The sequence below is a fragment of the Sturnus vulgaris genome, chromosome 25, assembly GCF_052056855.1.
Source record: "Sturnus vulgaris isolate bStuVul1 chromosome 25, bStuVul1.hap1, whole genome shotgun sequence".
NCBI classification, from domain to species: Eukaryota; Metazoa; Chordata; class Aves; order Passeriformes; family Sturnidae; genus Sturnus; species Sturnus vulgaris.
The window spans coordinates 6,296,058-6,321,472 of NC_142267.1; the positions used below are offsets into that span (position 1 = coordinate 6,296,058).

The 25,415-nt window shown below is 46.8% G+C and overlaps 4 protein-coding genes across 12 annotated transcripts in view; 2 read left to right on the forward strand and 2 right to left on the reverse strand.

Annotated features, from left to right (window-relative positions):
• Window positions 1-1,637: 1,637 nt before the first annotated feature.
• Window positions 1,638-11,345, reverse strand: OTUD3 (OTU deubiquitinase 3). 2 transcript variants are annotated; one of them, XM_014881647.2, is made up of 8 exons: window positions 11,106-11,345; window positions 10,274-10,422; window positions 9,415-9,527; window positions 5,791-5,913; window positions 4,641-4,766; window positions 4,004-4,100; window positions 3,579-3,763; window positions 1,638-3,255 (listed from the first exon to the last, which is right to left on the reverse strand). In XM_014881647.2, the coding sequence occupies exons 1-8, from the start codon at window positions 11,270-11,272 to the stop codon at window positions 3,082-3,084; spliced, it is 1,134 nt and encodes a 377-aa protein (XP_014737133.2). In that variant the 5' UTR covers window positions 11,273-11,345; the 3' UTR covers window positions 1,638-3,081. The 2 variants fall into 2 exon arrangements, with proteins under 2 accessions (XP_014737133.2, XP_088034728.1); XM_088178602.1 differs by having other exon boundaries at window positions 5,791-5,931.
• On the forward strand, window positions 11,340-18,456 carry RNF186 (ring finger protein 186). Its single transcript, XM_088178603.1, has one exon. It carries the CDS (start codon window positions 15,038-15,040, stop codon window positions 15,956-15,958), a length of 921 nt encoding a protein of 306 aa, XP_088034729.1. The 5' UTR covers window positions 11,340-15,037; the 3' UTR covers window positions 15,959-18,456.
• A 488-nt stretch (window positions 18,457-18,944) lies between these two features.
• Window positions 18,945-25,415, forward strand: part of TMCO4 (transmembrane and coiled-coil domains 4) — a 36,789-nt gene continuing 30,318 nt past the window's right edge. The window contains exons 1-3 of the mRNA XM_088178601.1: window positions 18,945-19,250; window positions 21,752-21,915; window positions 22,289-22,463. Coding sequence (XP_088034727.1) covers window positions 19,218-19,250; window positions 21,752-21,915; window positions 22,289-22,463 — 372 coding nt within the window. The 5' untranslated portion in view covers window positions 18,945-19,217. The remainder of the gene's footprint in view (window positions 19,251-21,751; window positions 21,916-22,288; window positions 22,464-25,415) is intronic.
• The window catches only part of HTR6 (5-hydroxytryptamine receptor 6), a 44,530-nt gene continuing 38,306 nt past the window's right edge, over window positions 19,192-25,415 (reverse strand). For 6 of the 8 annotated variants that reach the window (XR_015808386.1, XR_015808385.1, XR_015808388.1 and 3 more), the window contains one exon: window positions 19,192-23,384. The gene's annotated coding sequence lies outside the window, so the exon portion shown is untranslated. The remainder of the gene's footprint in view (window positions 23,385-25,415) is intronic. The other 2 variants (XR_015808389.1, XR_015808387.1) reach the window with 2 other exon arrangements.

The following is a 25,415-nucleotide window of genomic DNA, read 5'->3' on the forward strand; positions in this document are numbered from 1 at the left end:
GGAGTTTTAAGAGTAATTTATTTGATTTTCACCTCAGTGCTGAGGGCTCCTGCCTGACTCTGTTAAGTGCTTCATTACAAGCAACAACACCCCTACCTCACGTTCCTACATTAAATGTGGTATTTTTATAACTCCAAACACTCATTTCTTCTCATTTTCTACAGCCAATAAGGATTCTAGAAGCTGAGACAGAGCCAATGCTGCCTTCTAAGGCTGGTGCCTCCAGCCAGGAAGCTCCAAGGAACCACCCCACAGCTCAACACCAGCACAAACCATCTCCCTTTTATCCAACACTGGATTATGGATTGTTCTTCATGCCAAATTTCACTCCCTTTCTGCAGTTCCCAAAGCTCTGCAGACATGGAGACCATGGGTGATGTGGCAAAGCTGTGAGATAAACCAGAAGGCAGCTCCTAAGTAGAAACAAGGAGCAGCACGGGCAGAAAACCCTTCCCATACACAGATGTGCTTATGGAGGTCAGCCAGAACCTGCCTAAATGCTTAAAACTTCCAGTTCAACTGAATTGCTGACCTGCAGGGGCAAGATTCGGGAAAATAAGTCCAGGGAAGATGATGGTGGGAAATAGGATGCAGGGAAAGTGGCTTTCTACATCCTCCTGCTGTGTATTCACCCTTGAGAGGCTCACAGTGACCCTGCTGCAGCAACAGCCAAAACACCCTCAAATTTGTCAGCCAGCAGCTAAAAACAAACAGTCATCCTCCCCAAATCCCAAGGGAATATCCAGTGCTTATTGTCTGTCCTTGGCCTGCAGATTACAGAGCACTCAGCTCCACCAAGGAGTAAACACACACCATGGATGAATCACGGTGATGTTCTGCTCATTTCTTGTCTCCCTTCCTCCTTCCAGAAAAATCCATGACCTGTTTACAAAGCAAAGTCACTGCATAAACTGAGTTCTGTTGCACAAAGATTCCCCAGGAAAAAAAAAGTATACATTGAGAAGGTGGAAATTGCAACAGGAAAAATATGGAATAGACAAAATCAGTTTTAACATCTTTGGATATGGAATGGCTGTGCAGGCACAAAGCTACCCTGGCAAGATAAAGGGAATTTGACTGGTTTGTCAAGATTTATGAGCCCAACACATTAAGAGTTTATTTTAATCATACTGCCCTAGGAAATGAAAGCATTTTCAGCCCCAGATTTTGTTCCATGTATCAGAGGCCAGGAGCTGCAGCCAGTCTCTCCCTCTGCTGTTTGTGGTGCTGTTGCAGATCCCCCTTCCACCCTCACACGATGGGGTGAGCTTTGAGTTCCCTCCTCAGCCTCCAGGACAACTCCCTTTACACCTCTCAGCTTCTGGGCAACAACGAATCTCTTATCAGCTCTGTCTCCAGAGGACAAAATCCCAATTCATTTAAGATTAAACCTCTTATTCACAGTGCACAACCTCAAATTCTTATCTTTTCAAACCTGCAGAACACACCTGCTTTTCAGACGAAAATACAGGACAGGTCAGGACACAGTCACCTGTACTGCCTTGCCAAACCTGCTGCCACAACTTATCACCCCCTGATGGAACCTGCACTTTCTCCCCACTAAGCTGTGACTCATCTCTCTTTCCACTACTGTAAAAATGACTGTCTTGGAAAAAAGGAAATTCCTACACCACCAATTCTTCCAGAACTCCTCTTTTTATTCTTCAAGTAACAACAGCAGAGCACACCAAGTACCAACCCAGTTCTTGGCAGTTCAGTAAAAAAAACCCATTTGAATTTCCATGCTGATTAATAAACTTTCAAGCACAGACAAATTTTTAAAATGCAACACTCCTTACTTCTAAAAAATCCCTTTCCCCTCTGCCCTGGCTGATGAGGTGTCTCCAGTGTGTAAGTGCATGTGTGCTTTCTTCAAGCTTAGTGCTTGTTACAAGCCCAAAAACCTGAGAGGAGCTGAAACACTGTGAGCCATCATCAAAGGCTGAGTCCTTTCACCCTGATCCAAATTTGCAGTCCTACAGTGGAAAACATCACAGGAGTCAAGCTGTACATCCTACTTGGTGACCTCACCAAAATGAAATTTAAGATGAAAAAAATCCTACCCTGGACAAAAAGCTTGATTTATGAAGTGAAATAAATAGACAGGTTTCCCAGGGATCACTGCTGCTTGGAAGCTTGTTCCCAGGACTCTTGGTCCTTTGGCTATACTGATTTCATTTGGAGACTAATACCTATCCAGCTCCTGCCTTAGACTAAAGCCCTGGAGTAGCCCAAAAACTCTGGAACAGAGCAAAGGGGATGAGATTCCAGGTGTCCAAGTAACAACACTCACCAGAAACTTCAAGCTTGTTCCTGTCACTTTTTACCAGATCAGAAGAATCAGCTCTGCATTCCCATGAATCCACCGGGATTATTATTTTGGCTTTTTTTTCCCCCTACAGGTCTCATCTTAAAGGAGCTGACCCCAAACCTCAGCAAGCATGGATGCAGCAATCCCCATCTCCCTCCATGTATTCATCACTTCTGAACCAGCCCAGTGCAAGGGCAGCAGTTCCAGTGAGATTAGAACTTGTCACTGCATTCCTGCATGGCAAACAAAAGAGGAATGTCATGTTTGAGACAGTGCTGGCTGACACATTTTGCTTTGGAAAGGATTCTGGGACTCTGTTGCCTTACTTTATTTGAATTTAAATAGAAAAAGAGCCACCAGAGATATTCCTGAGTTGAGATCCGTTAAACTTTCCCTGACAGCAAAGTAAAATAAAGCTCCTCCAGGCATAACCAAATAAAAGAAAAAGAAAAAACTAAATCAGGCACATCAAGAGATGTCAAAACAAATCTGACACTGTTGTGTAAATAAAAGATTCTTATCATCATCTAACCCCAAGATTATAGACCCAAGTCTCTACTTCCTGTTAAGTTTAAACAACTCTTCTCACCACAGGTTGATGCAGAATCAATGAGCAATTGTCCTCCTCACAAGTAAAGGAAGAGGAAGTTCTCTTGTGCTTGGAAATCTCAGCAGAGATGGATTTTAAGATAACCATGAGTGCCTGGAAATTCTCCCGGGGGAATTTTGTCTTCATCAGTTTTATTTGCTTTACTCATCAGAGCACTGAGTCATATGTTTAGGGCTGCCATGGCCTTCACCAGGGTGACGTGGTTGGCTGGCTCTGCCTCTGTCCTGGTGTCTGCACTGTCCCTCTTGCTGGCCAGGACCTTCTGCCGGTGCCTCTCCTCCTGCTGCTTCTTCTTCTCCAGCCACTGCTGCTTCTTCCTTTGCTTCTTGGCTACCTGAAAGGAAAGCATGGAAACACAAAGTTCAAACCACACGTGCTCTGCTCAGCTGGGGAAAAGTAAAAAAGGACACAAGCAGATACCAAGGCAGCTGCCAGAGGACATTACTAACTATTTATCAGGACTTTATTCCAAGTTGTTTTGGGAGGAGTGTCGCATATCACCAGGAAATGTTTGTGGCAAAGCAGTCACAGCTGCAGCAGTGACAAAATGCAGTGAGCAGAAGCTCTTTTAAACTGAGAGAGCTGCTGTGCAAACCATGCTAAGGCACCCCCCAGTCACTGAAGGGTGTTCACGGTGCTGCCCAACCCCTCACACACCTTTGGGTTTCTGCTGGCCCGGTTCTCTTCCCTGGATCCAGCTCGTCCCTTGGCGTTTTCTGCTTCACCTTGATGCAAACTCTGATTTCCAAAGATTCTTGAACCAGTTCCATTCTCTTCCCACAGTGTCCTGCTGCTGCAGGATTTCTGCTCCCTGCCCTGGGGCTCCTGCTGCTCCTCGGTACCTGCCAACAGCAGAGGTTCTCCTCAGACATCTCTACCCAGGAGCTGTTGCACTGTCAGCCAATTCCTTTTCTCAAAAGTCCTGGGTTTTTTTGGAAGCTGGATTGAAGCTGCCCTCACTAACAATCTTCCTGAGCACAGAAGGCTGAGGTGGCAGCACACAAACCCCACCTGTCCTGCTGCTGTCCCCAACACCAACATCACGGTCACCCGGAGCCCCAGGTGACAAACTGTGCACTCACCTGTTCCTTCCCCTTCCTTCACCTGCAAGATGGCAAATATTGCAGATTCCACATTGTAGTCCTCCACTTCCAGAATGTGGCTTACTAAATCCGTGTCCTGTCCACAAAAGGGGAAGGAGAACACTGAAGAAGTTCAAATCTCTGACCTACATTCACTTAACAACACCTGCACCACTGAGAGGAGGCTGCTGCTTTTATGATCATTCAGTTAGTCTGTGCTTCATTTCTGAAAGGGTGAGGGGGAAGACCTTAAATTCCTGAAGATATCAGAAAAAAGGAATACACTGTTTTCAGTCTAAATTTCCCTCTTGGCCCTTTCTGTTCTAGGCACCTGCACAGTGCCAACAGCCAAGAGTCACAGATTATCCAGTTATCTGGGATCTTCAATACCCCCAAAGGAGTTCAGAACTTACAAGATTTGTTTCCATGTGAATTTTATGAGAGCTGCAAGACAAGCCTTCCAAAATTATTAAGCATCCACAAAAAAGGTGGCATTTCACCTGCATATAAGAGTTGATTCTAGGATGAGATGCACCCTGATTGATGGCTGTGGTACTCAAGTTTGTACAAGACGAATTTTTCCCAGGACTACTTCCAGGTTTGAACATGAAGCACAGAAAGGCTCCTCGATACTTACTGAACACCCAGTAGCATTGCACACTTTTTGTACAGCATCTTCCCTCTCCACTTCAGTCTCATCTTCAGAGCCACCCTTCTGTGCCTTCACTTCCTCTGCCTTACTCGAATCGTTCTTGCAAAGCATCTGAAGAAGATCCCAGCAGATCACACAAACATGCAATCCAAAACAGTCTGACATCGTAATAAAAGTAATTATCATGGCACACTTTTCTGGGGAGCATCCTACACCAAACCATCTTGGAAATTGTGTAACTTCAACCATTACTGAGAGCTTCCCAAATCTCCTGCACTGCTGAACAAACTCCAGTGTACTACAATGTGGACACACGTTCAGAGAGCTGGGGAATTACAGCTTGGAAATTCTTGTCAGGCCTGGATTTCTCCTGACTCTCAGCTCCATTCCCAGGCTGACAAGCTGACTGCAGCTTCAGTTAGGGAGGAGTCTCCCAGGGTGAGAACACGGTGACAAACAGAGTGGAATTCATCACCAACATTAACCCCTGGTGTCTTTCCCGTGGGACACATCCTGAGGTGCTGTCCCAAGGATGTTTTTCCCAATTGTCCAATGAGCTCCTGTCCTGTCCTGGCTGCACTGACACACTTTAAATCCGGGCTGTCTGTACAATAAATTGGCCTTTTTTCCCCAAAGAGCTCCGTGTGTGTTGCTGTCCTTTCTCTCTCTTTGCAGTGCAGTAACCACACTACAACATCATGAATCACAATAAACAAGCTTTTAAATGGATTATTTTAGAGAATATTAGAGAACCTCAAGCACAGCACAATTACTCTTCAACAACAAAAAGGGAGATATGAAGAGAACAACTACATCCAGCTGTTCCATTTCCAGCTCTTTCCTCCCTTCCCTTTGTTTTTCCATTTGAGGTGCATGATTACATCATTTAGATGAGGTTGCTTCCAACATCTCATATCACAGCACCAGCTTTGGATTCATTTCCAGCCCAGAAGCTGAAATCCTCCTTCCCGGCCCCTCCCGGGAGAGCTAGCAGCATGAGCTACAGTGACCTCAGGGCTTTGCTCTCCCAGCACAACACAGAGACCCAGCTCCTCCCTCCATCCCAAACGAGAGTGGAAACGAGCTGGCAGCATTCCTGAGCTGTGTCTGTCACCCAGAGGTGGCTCAGTCCCACCTCCATCCGAAGGTAGGCTGGAGATTCCGAGTCGTCGCTGATCCTCCTGACGCTGTCGTAGTGCTCCCCGTACCTGTAGGCGATGTGCAGCTCCCTGGCATCGCTCCTGTCTGTGCCCCGGATCTCAACAAAACAAACCAACTGCAAATGAGCATTTGGAATCCACCTCAGGATTTTCAGAGTATTCATTGTTTGCAAACACTGTGAAGGAAGCGAGTGTGTGGCTGCTGGAGCATTTGAAACAGGAAGTGAAGAAAGTTTGAAAGCCAGATGTAAAATATTGGGCAGTTACATCAGAACAAACAAAATGTGGAATGAAAATATTTTTGTGGAAAGCTCAGAACTATTTCCTGAACTTTCCACAGGAGCTATCAGTTTTCTCATCATCTTCCCAGAACCAGCTTCAGCAAGAACTCCCAGGGAATGTACCATGTCATTTTACCCTCAAATATGAGGGAAGAGAGGCCATTCAGGTGACAGCAACAGTGGGAACAATCACTCAGAGTAAATTTTGGTCTGCAGATGCTGTTTTAAGAGCATTCCAAGCAGTTGTGTTTTGTTTTTAAAAGAAAGCAAACCCATGAAAATCTATTAACTCCATTCAGGAGCTCTGTTAATAACCAAATGTTGCTTTGCTTTGTCAGCACCAAGTTACAGCAGTTTCCACAGAGAATTCCTGCTCTGAGTATTATCTGTACTGATGGGACTATAGTTCCCACCCCGATTAGCAGTGTCTCAAACTGTTAGATAAGAGCTACACAGCATTTCAGCTCCTGCCAGGAATGCAGAAAATCCCACTGCACTTGCAGACCAGCTTGGCTTGACCTGGCAGCCCAAGTTCAAAGCCCCAACAACTCTCCTGGAGCAGACGTCAGCAAGCAAAGGACCAGAACTCTTTGCTTTAGGGCTCCAGAGTTTCCCAACCCTTTTACGTCTGTGAATTGCCTTATCTCAGCTCCCAGACCACACACCAAGTCACCTTCCAGCTGTGTCTGCAGTCTGTGCTGCACTAATGGCTTCAGGTTTTCCAACAAATAATTCTCCATTCATCTATTTTACATTTGCTCACCTTCAGATTCCAACTCAACACTTGGTTATGCTTAACTCCTGTTTTCTATCCTATTAAATTATTCAACTGCTGAAACTTGGTGAGATTTATTTAAAACATTTCTCCTCTGCCAGAGCTTGAATAGGTATCTAACAAATCCCAAAGCTCTTTAAAGACTTCAAAATTAGCCAATTTAGCTCATTAGAGAAGCCTCTTTCCACTTTGGAGTGGGCCCAGAAGAGGCCTCCAAATTGATTTAGAGGGATGGAGAAACTCTCCTATGAGGAAAGGCTGGGAGAATTGGGATTGTTCATCTTGGAGAAGAGAAGGCTCCAGAGTGACCTAACTGTGACCTTCCAGTGCCTGAAGGAGCTGACAGGAAAGATGGAGAGAGACTGTGGAAAAGGGCCTGGAGTGCCAGGACACAGGGAATGGCTTCCTACTGCCAGAGGACTGGGCTGGATGGGATATTTGAGAAGGAATTCCTGGCTGTGAGGGTGGGCAGGCTCTGGCACAGGGTGTCCAGAGCAGCTGTGGCTGCCCCTGGATCCCTGGCAGTGCCCAAGGCCAGGCTGGACAGGGCTTGGAGCAGCCTGGGACAGTGGAAGGTGTCCCTGCCATGGCAGGGGGGCACTGGATGAGCTTTAGGGTCCCTCTCAACTCCAACCAACCTGGGACTCTCTGATTCTGTGAACACACTGAAACTGATAAGTAAATGAGAGCTGCAGATTAAAAACAGAGGGGAGAAAAAACCAGCCTGTTATCCAAAAAGCCAATAAAATAACCTATAAATCTCAGCTAACTTGAGTCTACAGTTGGATTCCATGATCTTAAAGGTCTTTATCAACTTTAACAAGTCTATAATTTACAGTCACTACCAAAAAAGAGGTGTTCAAAGACCAAAAAATTCCATGCTGCACCTGAAAAGAGCTTTTCTACTCACAGCTCTCTTAACTCACACCATTCTCAAGGGCCTGAGACAACCCTTCACTAACAACATTGCTCAGGCAAGACAGAACCTGATCACAAACTCTGTATTGACATCCTAACATGAGGTCAATGAGAGGAGATTAAAGAACCAAGTCTTTCAAAAGGACATCAAAATCTCAGTAAATTATAACACTGAGCAACAACACATAAAACCACTCCTGTGACCTCCCCTGCAGGGTCACTGCCTCTGCACAGGCACTTCACCCACCTGTCCCACTGCCCATGGCTGCCTAGAAATGAGTTTAAACTTGAGTTCAGGAATCCACGTGAAGCTGTTTTGAATGTACTTAAGACGTCACCGACAGCTTTCATCTGGTTTTTATCTTTATTGCCCTGTTTAATCTTTATACTTCATTGGCTCTGTCTGTAAATAGAGGCCAGAAACAATCCTGACTTGAATATACGTTCTCACTTGCTCAATGACCAGGCAGACTGAGCATTCCAGTGTGGACATGCCATGGAAAAACAACAATTAAGAGAAAACAAGGGACGTGGTGCATGTTTCTGTGCCCCTCTGTCAGAGGAAACCACACCACACAGTCCTTTCCAGGAGCTGACTGAACACCACTTTAGGGTTTAAAATTTCTTTTAAAACCTCGCTTCTCTATCTGTCAGAAACCTTGGCATTCCACATCCCACGTAGAATTGATGGAGCTTCACTCCAACACAGTGCATGCCCTGCTCTACCCTCATTTCCATCTTCCTGAATCTTATTGTACAGGTTTCCTTAAGCCTAGCTCAAATTCCAGGGAGCTATGCAGCCCTTCAGAAGGACTCACCAGATTGGAGAGATGGGCAGGGAAGAACTGCCTGAAGTTCAACAAGGAAAATTCAGGTCCTGCCCCTGAGGAGGAACAACCCCAAGTACCAGCACAGGCAGGGGTGACCTGCTGGAGCATCTCTGCACAAAGTACCTGGGGGTCCCATGCTCAGTGAGCTGTCCTGGAGCCAGGAGAATGTCCTGGGGGCCAAGAGGCTCTGGGGTGCACTGGGAGGAGCATTGGCAGCAGGTCAGGCAGTGACCCTGGCCCTCTGCCCAGCCCTGGGAGGCACAGCTGGAGTGCTGTGTCCAGCCCTGGGCTCCTCAGCACAGCAGGGACAGCTCCTGGAGCAGAGCCAGTGAAAGCTGCAGAGGTGATTTAGGGCCTGGAGCATCTCCCTGCCCAAGAAAGGCTGAGGGAGCTGGGGCTGGTCAGTCTCAAGAGCAAGGAGACAGGACCAGATGATCCCAGTGTTGTCCCCTCCAACCTGACCCATTCTGGGATTCCTATCAGAAAACTCAGCTCAACTGCAGTCTGATCTCCATGAGACAGAGCATGGCACTGAAGCTCATAGCTTAAAACCCAAGTAAAACACACTGCTCTGCCTCCACAAAGCCATCTCTCAGGTACTCATTCTTTTCTTTCCCTCCCTTCTCTCCTAGCCAAAATCTCGAGTGTTCTCCCTCTCCAAAAACCAAGCACAGCTCTGCACCATGCCCATGATCATTGCAGCTACTGTTCTTTTTTAATAAATCAGGAATTTTCCACATAATTTATATCCCTCGGGAAAAAATCAGGCCAAAATGTAGAAGCTTTGTTTCTCACCTGCCACAGTGGAGCGTTGAGCTGATGAATAACCACATTCATTTGATTGTTCCTTGCAAAGGCCACGATAGCATCATTGCCAGCAAAAGTACCAGGCTTGGCCAAATTGGCAACTAAAGGAAAAAACATTCGTAAGAGCTGAAACCTAATTTCTGATACTTCATACAGGGATAACAAGGGGTGAGATTTCAACATGAGCCCAAGAAATTCTGGAAGGGAAATCCCATCTGTGAAACAGTGAGTGCTGAGGCAAGAATTTGGCTGCAACATGAGTTAATGCATTTAAATGACCATAGAAATATCTAAAAAAGGCACTACACTCTTAGTCTAAGCAAGGGCACGGGTTCTGTTAGCTCAGAAGGAGGAGTGCCACATATTGAGTGACCAAAGCACTTTCATGCATCACCTGCATGGTACCTGGCACATCAAAGGTGGTATTTGCCTCTGGTTTTGGATCTTCCCCTTAGTTCCCAGGAGGAAATACTGAGTGCCAAAGAGAAAGGATTCCAAAAAAAAATCAGCCACTCACCAAAACAGCCAAATACCCACCAATATTCAAAGCAAACTAGACAATTTTTCTTAAGTTCCTTTTGAAAGCACCTAATTTTTTACTCCTAGCCTTTTTGGTCTCTCTTTCCAAGTTTCTCCTAAATTTAAATAATTTCCAAGACAAATTCAATGCGGATTATACAGCTCACCTTCCCACAGCATCACAACAGCCGTGAACATAAAGTGTCTGCTTCTAAAAACTAGAGAGGAGCCCTAAGGGAGTTCTGAGATGAGGAACTGGTTAGTGAGGAGCTGCTCTAAGGAGATGCAAGCCCATGACGCAATGCTGCCTCCCAGGATGAGCCCCTACCATGTTTGTCAAAGGGCACATCATCCTCCACGAAGGGCTCGAAGTCCCCGCGCTGCCTCACCATGAACTGCACCGTGTCCTGCCGGTGCTGCAGGTGGTTCCGGGAGTGCCCCTCCAGCTGGTCCCCCAGGGCACGGAACAAGCAGTTACTGCCGGAAAGGAAACGAGGAGTGGGTGTGTGAGGCAGCAGAAAGAATACGAGGTCACAGGGAAAGGGGCTGTGCTCATTCTGCCCAGTTTAGCAAGGATATGAATGCAAAGGAGAGCTCATTCCCTGTGCTTTGAATGGCTGCTGCTGCTGGAACAGCTGGGTTTGAGTGATCGTGTCACGGTAAAACTGCTGGGCCAAGCTCTCACACTGACACCAGCCAAGGGACATAAAGCAACAAAGGACAAAGCAATGCCCCACTGAGCAACTTCTCAGCAAAACGTTTACTACCCTTTCACCTTACAGAAAAGAAGAGGGTGAAAGTGTTCCATAAGAACATTTATGGACCTTCCTATGCTCAGTTCTGCTGGACAGTGGAGCCCCCGGGCCCCTGGGCACCAGGGCTGGGACTGGCCGAGCCGTCGGGCCCTATAGAACCGCGGAGAATAGCAGAGATCCCTGAGAGGTACAGCGGGGATCTCCTCATCCCTGCGGAGCACAGGGCCCACTTCAGCCATGAGGGGAAAATCCTCGTCCCCCGGGACACGGGGAGGAATGAAAGCCCTCGGCCCCGGGGACACGGGCTCCCGTCAGCCCGGGAGGAGGAAGCCGTCAGCCTTCAGGGCTGCATGTGCGGGAATCACCGGCCCCGGGGTTACTGGGGTCACCCGTCGCGGCGCTCACCCATCTCCCGGCACCTCCCGCAGCTTGAGGCCGAGGGCCCGGAGCTGCCCGGCGAGGCCGCCGCTGTCGCCCGGAGCGGGGCCCGGTGCCGGCCCGGTGGGAGAATGCCGGGGCCGGCGGCCCTTCCTGGCGGCGGGCCGGGCCTTGGCCGCCTGTTTGCGGGACATCCCCGCCGGGACCGACGGCACCGCCGGCACCGCCGGCACCGGACACGGCTCACGTGACCGCGACAATGGGAGCGGATCACGTGACCACGGCGCCGGGACGGCTCACGTGACCCACCGTCCGTCCGGGGGATGCTCGAGCAGGAGGAGGACGCGACACGACACGACACGACACGACACGACACGACACGACACGACACGGAGGGCTCCCGGGGGAAAACTGAGCCTGCGGATCGAGAAGCGGCAGCGGCGAAGGGAAGGACGGCGCAGCCAAGCGCCGGGAGCGGCGTGTCCGCGAGGGAAGGCTGGGGAGGCTGCGGAAAGCAGCGCCACAAATCACCAGTGTTGTACCAAAAGCTGCCGGATTCCGGCTAATTGGCCGCTACTGCTAATTGCCCAGGAGCAGTTCCCTGCTGCCCAGCACACTCCCGACCCTCACGGTGACGCCTCGCACTGACCGCACGGGTGGGCGCTTTGTGCTGCCGTTCTACACGAGGACCGTGTTCCACCCCAGCCCGTGGCTGCTCAGCCCCCATCACTGCTGCGAAATGAACTGGCAGAAAGCAGGGAGGTGAGCAGATGGAATAATGGAATACCCGCGAGGTGGCACCAGGAGAACAGGGCTGAGACGAGCGGCGGGGCGGGAGCGCAGCCGAGACAGCAACCATTAATTAAATGTGTTAAGTGTAATAAACTGAACCTCCGCGTCTTGTTTCCTCTAGCTCTGAGAGAGACTCCTCACAGGATGCTGGAAAAGGGGCACAGCAAGATGGGTGATTTGGCTGGATCAGGGCTCTTGGGGAGGATTTCCTGCCATCCTTATGCTCTTTGGCTCTTCCAATTGTCCCACAGCAACCGGGTAAAGGATTCGGCCAGCAGCAGCACCCAGCAGGGCATTGCTGTGCCCATGACTCGGGTTTTTCTGCTCGTATTGTGACAGAAACTGCCCGATGCTGTCAGAACTGCTGCACATCAGCCGAGTCCAGAGGAGGCCACGATGAGCAGAGGGATGGAGCACCTCTCCCATAAGGGAAGGCTGGGAGAACTGAGATTGTTCAGTTTGGAGAAAAGAAGGCTCCAGGGTGACCTAACTGCAGCTTTTCAGTACCTTTCTTGTCAGGGAGCTGACAGAAAGACGGAGAGAGACTGTGGACAAGGGCCTGGCGTGCCAGGACATAGGGGGAATGGCTTCCCACTGCCAGAGGGCAGGGTCAGATGGAATATTGGGAAGAAATTCTTCCCTGTGAGGGTGGGGAGGTCCCAGCACAGGATGCCCAGAGAAGCTGTGGCTGCCCCTGGATCCCTGGAAGTGTCCAAGGCCAGGCTGGACAGGGCTTGCAGCAAGCTGGGACAGTGGAAGGTGTCCCTGGCTGTGGCAGGGGGGACACTGGATGAGCTTTAGGGTCCTCTCTAGCCCAAACCAATCTGGGATCCTATGAATTTCTAGTTCTAGCTCACGAGGCACATCCAAACAACTCTGTGAGGAACACTAACAAACCAATCCCAGGAACACAAGAAGAGGCTTCACATCACAGTGATTTTTAAGTTGTATATAATTTTTATGTTCTTCTTGTCCCAGGTCAGGACAACCTGAACCACAGCTCAGCACAGGGAGAAGCTCACAGGAGTATCCCCAATATCTTCTGGGGTGTTTGGCTTCTGGCACGTGAGAATTTTACTAGGACACAACTGCTATTTTATATTTATTTCCTGCTATAAACAATTCCATACAAAGCATTTCATAAAACACATTTTCTTATGCAAACACACTAAAAGCCGTAAAACAGTGTGAGTACACAAACTGATTGCAAATGATTAAAGAGGCAGTAATTAGCCTGAGGAGCATTAACGGGCTGTGAGCAATTCAGATAAGCACAAGGCACATACCAGCCAGGGAGCATCACATGCCAGCCTGGGAGCATCACTCGTGACACCAGAGACAAAGCAGAGCTGGAATCAGGGCTTGGCTGAAAACTGCCAGTGGAGGACAACAAAAATCTGTTTTCCAGCGTGTAAGACAAAAGAGACAGTCAAGTCACCCTCACCTACTGGTAGAACACAGAGCAGATAGACATGGAGCATAGATTCATCCCAAACAGTTTTAAACTTTATGTTAGGAGTGTAGTTGTCCTTCTTGGTGTCTGTTCCAACTTTCAACATCTGCAAGGTGTTTTTATATTGTTCTAATAATTAGGAATCAGGAAATTTTAAGACATTTCCATCCTTGCCATGGAAACTGACAGAGCAAATTTGAAGCTTCTAAACTATTGTAATAGTGGCAAGTCTGTTTTCTACTTTCCTGGATGTTTTTAACAGCATGAGCTTGCTGACATAGAGTTATGTGAAATGCAAAAGAAAATTCTCTTTTTAAAGATGAATGAGTCCTGCAGTTCACCAGTCTACTTCCAGACATTCCTGCACTTTGATACCAACTTCTGCAACTGAGAGATACTCAGGCTCCTAAAATTTGAGGTCAGCCAAAAGTCCATCAAGCACCACCACCTGCCACGTCAGCAGAAACACAGCAGTGCTCAGACACTTTAATGAAGTTTGCTTATGACAAACCTTCCATTTCTCAGCAAATAAGAACAAGTTCTTCTCCCCTCATCCCCCCCTCCAGTGAGTTTGTGAGATTAGAGCCTTCCTGAACTCCTTGCCCTCCTCATCTGCAGTTGTTTCATTTCTTTCTGCTGCTCCTCTCTGGGAGGGAGGGCTGGGACATGGGGGCACAGGCAGTGTGAGCATTCAGGTGCACTTCAGGCTACCAGCGTGGTACTCTGTGCCTTCTGCTGACCTCATCTGAGTTTTTGGGATTAGTGATTCTTCCTTCTTTCATTCCTTCCTTCCATGGGATTCTTCATGAGAAACTATCTGTATTTTACTCCCCAAATAAAAAGACAGAAAGAAATTAGAGACTGAGGGATTTTGTTCAGGCATTTTTTTCAGATGAGATGAATATTCACAAAACCACTCAGGAAGGGCATTCCCAAGTGCATGAAGTTGTTTTTGGTGAACACCACAGAAAGAACATGGTTCCACCATCTAGGACACTGATCTTGCTTTTAGGTTCCAGAGCTCTCTCATGGACACTGAGAGACCCTGTGTGGGCCTCAGTCATGCTTCAGTTTGTACTGGGAACCCTCTGATGACTAAAACAAACAGGACAAAAGTTATCCTAGGATGGAAAAGAGATACCCTAGGATAAAAGAGCTTATAACAATTGGACATTCAACAGTCAAGTCAATAATTTCAATCTCATTCTTCACTTGGTGCTGTAGGGTATTAAGTATTTCTAAACCAAGAGCAAACTTCCTACCCAGAGAGCTCAAAATTGGTGATACTTACACTCTAATCAAAGCACTGCATTCAGCACACCAATGTTAGAAAGAGGTCATTCCCCCAAGCCTGTCACTGTCCAGCAAAGCACTGTTTAGAGAACAAAAAAATTGCTTTCAACTAAGAGGGTTCTAATTTAAAAATAATGATGGTATCTGGCTGTCAGAGTGATCTGCTAATGCCATGGAGTCTGCTTCTGGACAGGAATTGCCCACTGATATTATCAGTTGTTGTAAACTGTCTTGGCTGAGAAATCAATCATTAACTCTGGTCCCCATGTCATAAAAACATCGTATTGTAAGAGCATGACTCGCTTAAGGTTCCCACTAATCAGTCAGGCATACAGCAGGAATACAGCAACACATAAAAGGAGCCAGAGACTCGGGAAATCCGTCAGCTAAGGGGAGACAAGCTGCACTGAGGTTTATCTCCATGGAGAAATCCACTGACAAGCCAAACAAGGAAAACAGATCGTCAGCTCCTGGAGTACTGCAGGCTGAGGCAGACGGTCCCGCACCCGCGGCGGGAGGTGCTGCAGAAATGAGCAGAGCAGGATCCGTAACACAAAACTCAAAACACAAGAAGAGAGTGGGATTCACTGAAGAGTGTACTGAAGAAATGGAGAGACCTTCAGGAACAGAGAGAGACAGTCCTGCTGCCTCTGAACCAGCAGTTTTGGAACGAGACTCTCCAAACTCACAGCCGCTTGCTGTGCCAACGAACACAAACTCTCCTGAAATGAGCACGTTGGAAATGAACCACCAGTGCTCAGACACAGCCCCTCTGGATATGGACTGCATGATCTGCTTCAACAAGTACAGCATCTACAGAGTCCCAAAGCTCCTGGACTGCCAGCACACCTTCTGCGCCGTCTGCCTCAAGCTGATCCTCAGAAAAGAGGAGAACGTGTGGATAATCACCTGCCCTCTTTGCAGAAAACCCACCTTCGTGTCAGGAGGGCTCATCCGCACGCTCCAGAACAAAGAAGACATCCTGGAGCGCTTGGAGAACCTTGACTCCAACCCTGAGGTGTACATCTGTGCCGTGGGGCTGGATGGCAATAGCTGGACTCAGAGCAGCCAAGACATTTTAACCAGAGAGGAGAACAGCCCAACACACACCAGCCTGGCTGTGCAGAGACTCGTGCTGCTCCTGCTGCTGGGGGTGATCCTCGCCATGCTCATCCTCCCATTTATGTACTCGGGGAGGGTGAAATGGGTAATTTGTCTCCTGCTTACTTTGGGGTTGCTCATGTCTCTGATGCTTTGTTGCGCTCCTAAATTCCACTGCAGGTGCAAGAAAGACTCCCCCAGCCCCTGCGACAAGGAGATCCACATTGTTACTGTTGCCTGAAAGAACTGATCTGCGAGTCCCAGAGATCAGGGACTGGGCCAAAATGCAGGCTGGGCACACCAGTGAGTTATGGACTTAAAGCAATCTCTCAGAGAATAAATTCAACAGTTGGCTGAGCTGGCTCAAGGCCAAGGCACATTGTTGTTAAATCTCATTACTGCAAACAAAATGAACTACTTATATGTTGATATTTATGTGTTTTCCACACAATTGGTAACCCAGACTAGTAATTGTGTTGGTTTGCTTTTGCCGTTTTGTTCATGTCTGTGTCCCCTCCTGATCAGCCCTGCAGGATGTTATCTGGAACACCCTGGAGGTGATGTCCTGCAAAACCCCACGGCTGCTGTTCCCACTCTCTGAACACACAAACACCGTTCCTTGGGACAGTGTGGGAAAAAGGCTGCTAAATCAGGCAGTGGGGGTTTAGAAGAGAGTAGTTTTAGCCCAGATCATCACCTTAATCCCTGGCAGGGATGGGAAAGGGACTGGGGAAAGGGATGTCAGTTGAATGCCATTTAAAGTTACACACAAAATTGGAGAGGAAGAGGCAAAACCAACACTCCCAATCTTGAGTCTGTGATGTGCAAAGGGCAAGGCTAAAATTCCCCACATTATTTAGCACAGAAATAGTTCCTCTCACCTGCATTCCTTTATCTGGCAACCTGCAGGACCTCTCTTCTTGCCCTCTTTACATTGCCCTTGGAATTGCTCACAGAAAACAGAAATCCATCAACTGCTGCGCCACACCATGCGTGATATATCTAAATGGAATGTCTCCATTAAATTTAAATAATATTAATTGCTCATTGACTTCTTTGTTTCAATTCCTCGTGGACAATTAATGTCAAAACAATTCCTAGTTTCCTTATTGACAGGAATTGCTGCTGAGAAAGTGAATTAGGGAGTCTGCAGAGGTGAACTGGTGAGTAAAACAAAGCAGTAATGTGTTAGAGTGCTCCTGCATTTAAAAAAATACTTAGTTACTAAGAAAATACCCTGAAACTCAGCTAAAATTAAACTGAAGGGGAAAAAATAGATTTCTCTAGTTAAACGACATGTTTAAGAGTGTCAAGGATCTCACGAGACCTTGGATCAGGTAAATATTTGTGTTTGATAAGAATAGAAACTGATGTCCTGCAGTTACTCGGTATATAAATATACAGAGTGTCTCACAGCAGATAAAACGGATTAGACTAAGAGGGTAGGAGCTCTTGTGCTCCTGAAGTCTTGGAAAACACAGGTTTGTTTTCTGCCAGGCACGGGAGCCTTTAGGGGAAATAAATCCTTTGGGTTTTCTCATCTCTTTGGACAGCAACAGGCTTACTGCAGAATACATATGACATTTGCTAATAACCAACCAGAAAAAAAGCTTTCCAGTTGGGAAAAAGGCGGTAGTTTTAAACCCAAATACTATATTATTCCAAATATGAAGATTGGACCAGATATTTAGCTGCACTGAAAATAATTTCAAAAACACTGGGCAAGTCCTTCAGCTCACAGACAATATTCTTGTCGAGGTCCCTTCACCAACACCAGTGGCTGACTGGTACTGTAACGGTCTGTAACAAATGTATTAATATTGCCCTGAACAGATCACTCACAAGGGATCCTGCCAGCCCATGTATGTTTTCAGCACATGGGTGTGAAGAAATGAGAACAAAATTAACATGATCAGTAAAATCTGTTACTATGCCTTTCCAAAAGAATTGTTTTATTACACTACTTTCTACAGAGTCAAAAAAAAAAAGAAAAAAAAAAAGTCAACAGGAAAGGGCAGCATACAGAAGTGTGATTTCCAGGGAAAGACTAGCCCTCTGAAAGAATCCCTATGGACCCACAGTTATGAAGCAGCACCTTCCAAGATTTCCTTCAGCAGTTCCACAGAAATGTTTTCAGCCTGAGAGCCATGAACACCCAGGCAGTTCAGAGTTCACAGAGGCTGGTAGCAGTCATGAAGCTCTGGAACCTGCTATCTTTTGAACAGATTCCCATCTGACAAGGTAAGGCTCAATAACCATGCAAGACTTTGAAGAGGCAATTAAGTTTATAGAGAAAAGGCTAATGGGATTTATTCCTACTCCAAAATGTAAAGGATTTGTTTGTTCTCAACTTTTAACTCATGCTGGTCATTTTGTTAAGGAAATTTTAGCTCTTAAGTCCCATGCCCTGTTTATCGTACCTGCCTAGCTCCTGATTTCAGATAGTGACTGGGTAATAATACACTATGGCCTGAAATAGAGGGAATTGTATGTGGACACACACATTTAGAGAGCTAGGGAATTACAGCTTGGAAATTCTTTTTCAGGCCTGGATTTCTCCTGACTCTCAGCTCCATTCCCAGGCTGACAAGCTGACCACAGCTTCAGTTAGGAAGTTTCCCAGGGTGATAACATGGTGACAAACAGAGTGGAATTCATAACAAAGATTAACACCTGGTGTCTTTCCCGTGGGACACATCCTGAGGTGCTGTCCCATGGATGTTTTTCCCAATTGTCCAATGAGCTCCTGTCTTGTCCTGGCTGCACTAACACACTTTAAATCCGGGCTGTCTGTACAATAAATTGGCCTTTTTTCCCCAGAGCTCCGTGTGTGTTGCTGTCCTTTCTCTCTCTTTGCAGTGCAGTAACCACAATTGTAATGAGAAATGAGGCTGGGCAGCATCACCTCATCCCTCGCCATCCCTTCATCCCTGGCCATTCTCTCACATGACCTCAGGCTCAGCTCGGTTGTTTGGAGCATGGTGCTGACAGCACCAAGATCGTGGATTTGATCCCTTCTACCATTCACTTAAAGGACTTGGACTTCATGATCGCTGTGGGTCCCTTTCAATGCAGAATATTCTGTGATCCCCTCAGTGCCCTCCATCCCCTCAGCCCAGCGCTGCTCCCACCCTCCCGACACACTCGGCTGCGCCCATGGCGCAGTGCCGGCGGCAAGGCCGGGCCGGGCAGGAAGGGGCGGGTGCCGCCGGCGGCAGTCGGTGCCGGCTTCCCGGTGCTCGGTGCTCGGTCGGGCCGGCAGCAGGTCAGGGCCAGGCCGATCGGTGGGAGAGGGCCTGGACGGGCTGAGGGGTTAGCGGACTCTCCCCTCAGGCCGGGCGGGACCTTCCCCTCAAGCCGGGACTCTCCCCTCAGGCCGGGCGGGACCCTCCCCTCAGGCCGGGACCCTCCCCTCAGGCCGCTCCCTTGCTCCCGCCGCTGCCTCCCTCCCCTCGGCGTGGCCTGAAGCGCTGCATTCCGTCAGTAAGTGCGTGTGTTGGATGCGCCGAGACTTCGGACGTGAAGGACTCGTGGTAAAAGCGTAGATGGCAGTGTCCGCCCTCACAGCTTCCCCTGCTGAGTTGGTGCCTTCACGCTTGTCAATGTGCTGTTCCCTCTCCGCAGCTTTGCTCACTTCATTCTTGAGGACATCGCTTCTGATCCGCTGCTGTGCAAACCTTAGGATGAACCGAATTAAACACGCTCACTTTTCCAACTGCTTAAGCTTTCGGCTTCTCTGTGTCTCTGTCCCCTCGAGCTCTGATCCCTGTGGCCCATCCATATCGCATTTATGTGTTCTTGCATTGAGACAGAACTGTGTTCATACCTCGGATCACGGATTAAAAGCAGAGGCTATGGTGCTCCCAGCACCTCTGGAGCCAAGTGCACGTTCCGAAAAATTCTCTTTTTGCCCAAACACTTTCACAGTCCCAGCGTTGTGTGCGATGTGTAACCACAGTGGGGCTGCGCTGTCCCCACTGTGCCTTAACGGGACTGCCCCGGCTGAATAATTACCCACAATCGCTTCTCTGAAGTTAATTAGATGCCTCATTAACTTTGGGCAGTTGTGGAGATGTCGCTTTTGTCACAGTTTAGGACAAACGCAATGCCGCCCTGTCTGTATTTCCTCTTTCAGCTGCAGGGAACACGTGTATCGTGCAGCTTTAGATCCCCAAAGGAATTATCTTTCTCCTCTCCAAACAGGATTGCATGACCTGCTGTATAAAATACACCATCTCTCAAGAAAACAAACGGCTTTGTGTGAAAAATGAGAGCTATGGAAGTGATAAAAAATTCTCTTTCAAGTGGCAGTTCAGATTATGGCAATGGTGTTGATTGCTGAACCACATTGTTTGAGGCAGGGATCAGAATTCCAGTGTCATGAGACTTAAAAACTTGGAATAAATAACTTTTGGAATCTAACTCTCAATTCCCTCATCTTGGATTTGTAGCAAAACTTCTTGGCCCAAATTTTCTTTAGTAAATCACACATTGCCCTTTTATTATGGTGTATGTCTGAAAATCCCAAGCCTATTTTTTCCTACATGTTTATAAGGGAAAAGATATTTGTGTAAAGGGAAGTACATGGATCTGAGCATCTTCAGAGCAAAATCTTCCAGAAACTTCCTCTGGGTATTTTAGCTTCTCAGCACTCTGAATTATTTGTTGCATGCCAGGAGCCACCATGGTGTTGCTCCATTATTGCTCCATATTTTATGTTATTAGGAAATTAAGTTATGGTTCAACAGTTAAAAGGTCATGGATCAGTTTTTAGCTGCTTCACTTTTCATATAAGCCCAAGTTAAGAAATCAGTAAATTGATCAGGGAAGGGGGTTTTGTTTTCAGTGCTGTCTCCCATAATGTGTCCATGTTGTGACATGACAAATAATTGTAAAAATAGTGAAACTTTAGCAACAGATTATTCTTTGGAAAATTGTTCTGGAAGTTTGGATGTTTAAGGTTTCTGAGTGGGAAGACAGGACAAACACCTTTCCTGGAGGACCATGACAGATGGCATGCAGATAATAAAATGTCTTTTAAAAGAGCAGCTCCTGTTGCACTTCTTTCTTTTAGGGCTCTAAAATGATCTCATGATCTATAAATGGTGTCTGCATCCCCTGGGAGTCACTCCTAGTGTCATGGGCTCCTAATTCCTATTTAGCCAGGGTGTGGAAGAAAATAAACATTTTAATTTGAACTATAAAATGAAATGGGTGATTTGGGCCTCTTAGAAACTGATTGGATCTAAAGGAAATCAGTAGAAATTCCAGGAGGTGGACGTGAGCCATGGAGCAGGTTGTTACCCAGGCTGAATTTGAAATGAGATATTGTCACCTCTGCATGAGGTCTCAGTTTGCTGCTGGCACCATCAGGACAGCAGCTGGAAGCCCTTTCACTTGGAAGTGTGCACAGCTACACTCTAAAAAATCATATCTTGGCCAGCTCAAGGTCTGTGTGGTCCAGGGATCTTGTTTTTAGGGAAAAAGCAGTGGCAGGTTGTATGGAGGAGGAATATTACAAGCAAAGCACAGCAATGAGCATGGGACACATCGAAGTCCTTCTCACAGGCTGCAGCTGGACTCAACTTTTCTAATCCTGTCAGCAAAACAAGCAGGAGCAATTTGGGCTGAGGATGAGAGAGGAAAATTATTTCCCAGGCAGCTGTACTGGTCCCTGTGCCAGGTGCAGAGCTTTTATTTTCATGTTATTTTTGCAGTAAGTGTGGGACTGAGGCCTGAATGGATCCCAGTCCTTTTGCATCCCAAAGGGAACTTGTCCTTTTGCAGGTCAAAATATTTATTGACAGCTAATTTTGTACAAAACGTTTGAGAATTGGTGAAGTGTTCATCTGTGTCCTGTTCCTGTGTCTTTGGTCACAGCAGTGTGTTGGGGGCAACAGACAAGCTGGATCTGGCCAGACTTGACTTAGCAAGTGTGGCAGTAAAACCAAAGGCAATTTGTCTCCTCACTTCCTGGTTTCCAACTGTTTGCTGTTGGTTTTTTTATGATGCTTTTTCCTCCTCGAACTTGCAGGTGAAGATGGCTGCAGAGAAGTGGAAAGGCTGGGCTGTGAAAGAGCAGGAGGAGGCTGAGCCGTGTGTGCTGCTGGGCCGGCAGCTGCCTGAGCCCGGCCGGTTCGCGTACGCCGCGCTCTGTGGGATATCCCTCGGCTGGCTGTTCCCTGAAAACGAGCACAGGTACAAGTGGAGCCAGGGCTGGCCAGGGCAGGTGGATTTGGGGTATCAGACTCTGTGCGGGGTCTTCTGAAGTTGGGGGAGTGGGAGATCTTTTCTCTCTTGCACCTGTAAGACTTGGACAATTCAGCACAAAACACATCCATTAACACTGCAGACATCAAAGCATGTTCTGAAGCAAGGTCTAGCCCCACTCAGATTGTTTCCTTGTTTATTTAGCCAGTTTGGTTAGCAATTCACCTTCTGCTAACTACTGATGCTTTGATTTTTGTGTGAATTTGAAACCAAGGACTGCTCAAAGCTTCCAGAAATGCCCAGTTAATGGAGCCTTGAAACAGCCACTTGTGAAGCCTTAACTGCTTCTGCTGCCTTACAGCTCCTTCAGGACAGAATTCATCAAGGGCTTTGTGAAGTGGCTGGACCTGCCTGATGCTGTCTTACCTGCCATGACAGCCTTTGCCGATGGCTTAGGAGGTGAGGGCACAGAAACTTTCACTGAAATTTTGCTGAAGGATCCCATTTTGAAAGAAAATCCACTTCTCATTACCCAGGTAAGTCCATGTGCTCGCCTCAGCCATGTTTGCTTTGCAAAAGGAGTTTGTTGTATCTGTCTGTTTGCAGCTGAAGTGCTGTTGGTGCAGTCAGGGAAATAAGGTCAGTATTTCTGATAGGCATTTATTTATAAGCAGCTGTGGGAGGACTGGCAGTCTATCCATAAAGACCTCATGGAAATGATGAATGTGAAGCATGGTCACTGTCTGCTGAGTTGTGTCTTTGATGGTTTCACTCTACAGAGCAGAGAACTGTGTTACTGCAGTGGTCTCCATTCATACACGTGTTATACAGATTTTAGTGACACCCTGAACACAGTAGGCCTGATTTTCACTTGTTTAAAAGCCCCTTTACTATATATGTATCACAAACCACATACATGCTCCAAGGAGCACAATGTTTAAATGTCATTTTCCCAGAGTACACTTTGACCAGGAAATTACTGTGACTTTATTTTCTTTCACCGAGGAAGTGAAACTGGGACTGTTCCGTAATGTTCTGCTGTAAAAACCGATTCAAAGATAAAAGAGGTTATGCATTTTGGCACCATTTTCTTTTACTGGGGAAGATGTCATCCAACCTCACGCCATGCAGGGTCAAGAGAGCATTAGGCTGCTGCTGGTGCTGCACAGAACGTGGACACTGTCACCCTGTTCTGTGCCACCTGTGCCAGACACCCTCCGTGCAGGTTGTTTAAGGGCTATTCCACACTCACCTTGAGCAAAGGCCTGGCAGAACAGCAGATGTGAGAACTCAGGAGATAAGGGAGTAGTGAACTTCTCTGGTCACCATGACCAGCTCCCATTTCCTCAGCTACCATTTCCTCAGCTACCATTTCCTCAGCTACCATTTTCTGTCTCCTGTCCATGAAATGCCTCAGAGGATCTGCTCCTTATCCAAATGTTCCAGTGCCCAATGTCCTACAGTAGTACAAAGACAACAACAGAGATCTTAGTTATTAATTTAGAGCAGATCTTCACAATTAAAAATGTCTCTTTGGTTGCTGTTTCCTCAAATTCAATACATCCACACTCATTCCTTCTGCCTTGATGTGCTTCCTGTGTAATTTCCTTCATTCTCTCTGCCTCAGGATGGATTCTCTACATTGGGGCAGGTTTTCCTGCGTTGCTGCTGAGTTTATTAAGGGTGAGATTTAGCTTGTGCTTGCTCCAAGCTTATGCTGCATGAGGACTCCATGTGCTTGTACAAAAGTGGCTCTGGATCAGCAGGAACACATGGGATTTTGCTCTGACAGGAAACTGAGGAAATCCCCTGGATTTGAGTGGAATACAGAAACCATAGACAACTTTGATCAGTTGGAAGCAAAGATGAGGAATAACTATCAGTCTAGTGCTACAGCAGCAATCCCTTATACATTAATCTGCATGTGGGCAAGGTGATTGATTTTGTATGAGGACAGACAGAATGAAAGACTTCAGTAGAGCAAGGCAGCAGAGGTGTGTCTAGAGAAAAACACTGGAGAAAAACACTGTGTGGGAAACCTCAACGATAAGCTGAGATCAGCTTTTTCCTTCTTACCTGGAAATAAACAAGCTAAGGGACAAAGCTTTATGAATTATTGATCTTTTGCTTTATGGTGCTTGTGCTCCTTTGTATTCAGCTAATGCTGACGCAATATTTACTGTTTATTAAGTATCTGCTTTAATTGCTTGGTGTATTCAGTGTCAGGGCCTTGCTGGCACTAATGCTGCATTTTTGAAGGCCCTTCATCTCAAAGGAGCTGAAGGGATGATCCATGAAGTCAGGAGATTAGATATGAGCTCACCATTGATTCAATGAACATCTGAGGATTATGGATTGTTATCTTTGTGTTCATTGCAGATGACTAATACAGGCAGATGGTGGAAAACTGAGTCCTTTAAAGACAGTAGTCATAGCAGGCTGTGGGTGTGGTATGGGAAGGCAGTGCAATAAAAGAGGTGTAGAATCGGTCACAAAATGTTAAAAATTCTTGTTAATAATATGTTTTTTGCTCTCAACATATTTAGAATGCCTATTTTCCAGGAGTTTCCTACTCACATTCGCTGCAACGTGGATTTGGGGCTCTCTGTTGTTAAAGAAATGGGTTTTGAACTTCCATCAACTCAGAAAAAGCTGGCAAGGACTGAATAAAGATTCCCTTCTTTCATAAGGCTTCTTAGTCATATGGGTGGTTTTCTTGTCATAGAGTTTTGATGGAGATTCAAAACACTGACTTCAAAATAAGGCTGCAATATAACAACTGCTGCTTAGGGAGGAAAACAACCCAGTTGTGAACTAATCTAATCACTACTGGTTGGATTCCAGCTGCCTGTATGTGCACTATGTGCACAGCCTAAACTGCAGCCTGAATCTCAGAGTGCTAACTGGCACGAATGCCATAAAAACATCCCAGTTTATCACCTGATTACCTACGTGCATCCCTGACCTCTTGAAAGGCACTTGTGTACATGCCTAGGCCAGAGTTATCTGGGGTGGTTTGACAGGGAATCACAGAATCACAGAATCACAGAATCACAGAATCACAGAATCACAGAATCACAGAATCACAGAATCACAGAATGATGAGGTTGGAAGAGACCTCCAAGATCATCGAGTCCAACCTGCCCTAATACCTCAACTAAGCCATGGCACCCAGTGCCACATCCAGGCTTTTGTTAAACACATCCAGGGATGGTGACTCCACCGCCTCCCCAGGCAGACCATTCCAGTACTTTATTATTCTTTCTTATATTTATATCATATAATATTTTCTATAATATATATTTTTTATTTTCTATTATATATATAATATTTTATTATTTCTATGATATTATTTCTATTTCTATTTCTATTTCTGTTTATAAAAACTTTTTCCTGATATCCAACCTGTATTTTTCCCTTGACACAGCTTAAAACTGTGCGCTCTGGTTCTGTCAGTGCTGCCTGACATGGTGACACGGGTGATACTG

Bases quoted from the DNA above. Each gene is read 5' to 3' on its own strand.
- OTUD3 (XM_088178602.1), bottom strand. From the start codon at position 11,272: ATGTCCCGCAAACAGGCGGCCAAGGCCCGGCCCGCCGCCAGGAAGGGC. The intron at 10,423-11,105 runs GTGAGCGCCGCG...CCTTTCCGGCAG, and splicing joins CGGGAGGTGCCGGGAGATGG to TAACTGCTTGTTCCGTGCCC. The intron at 9,528-10,273 runs GTAGGGGCTCAT...TTTTTCCTTTAG, and splicing joins TGTGCCCTTTGACAAACATG to TTGCCAATTTGGCCAAGCCT.
- RNF186 (XM_088178603.1), top strand. From the start codon at position 15,038: ATGGAGAAATCCACTGACAAGCCAAACAAGGAAAACAGATCGTCAGCT.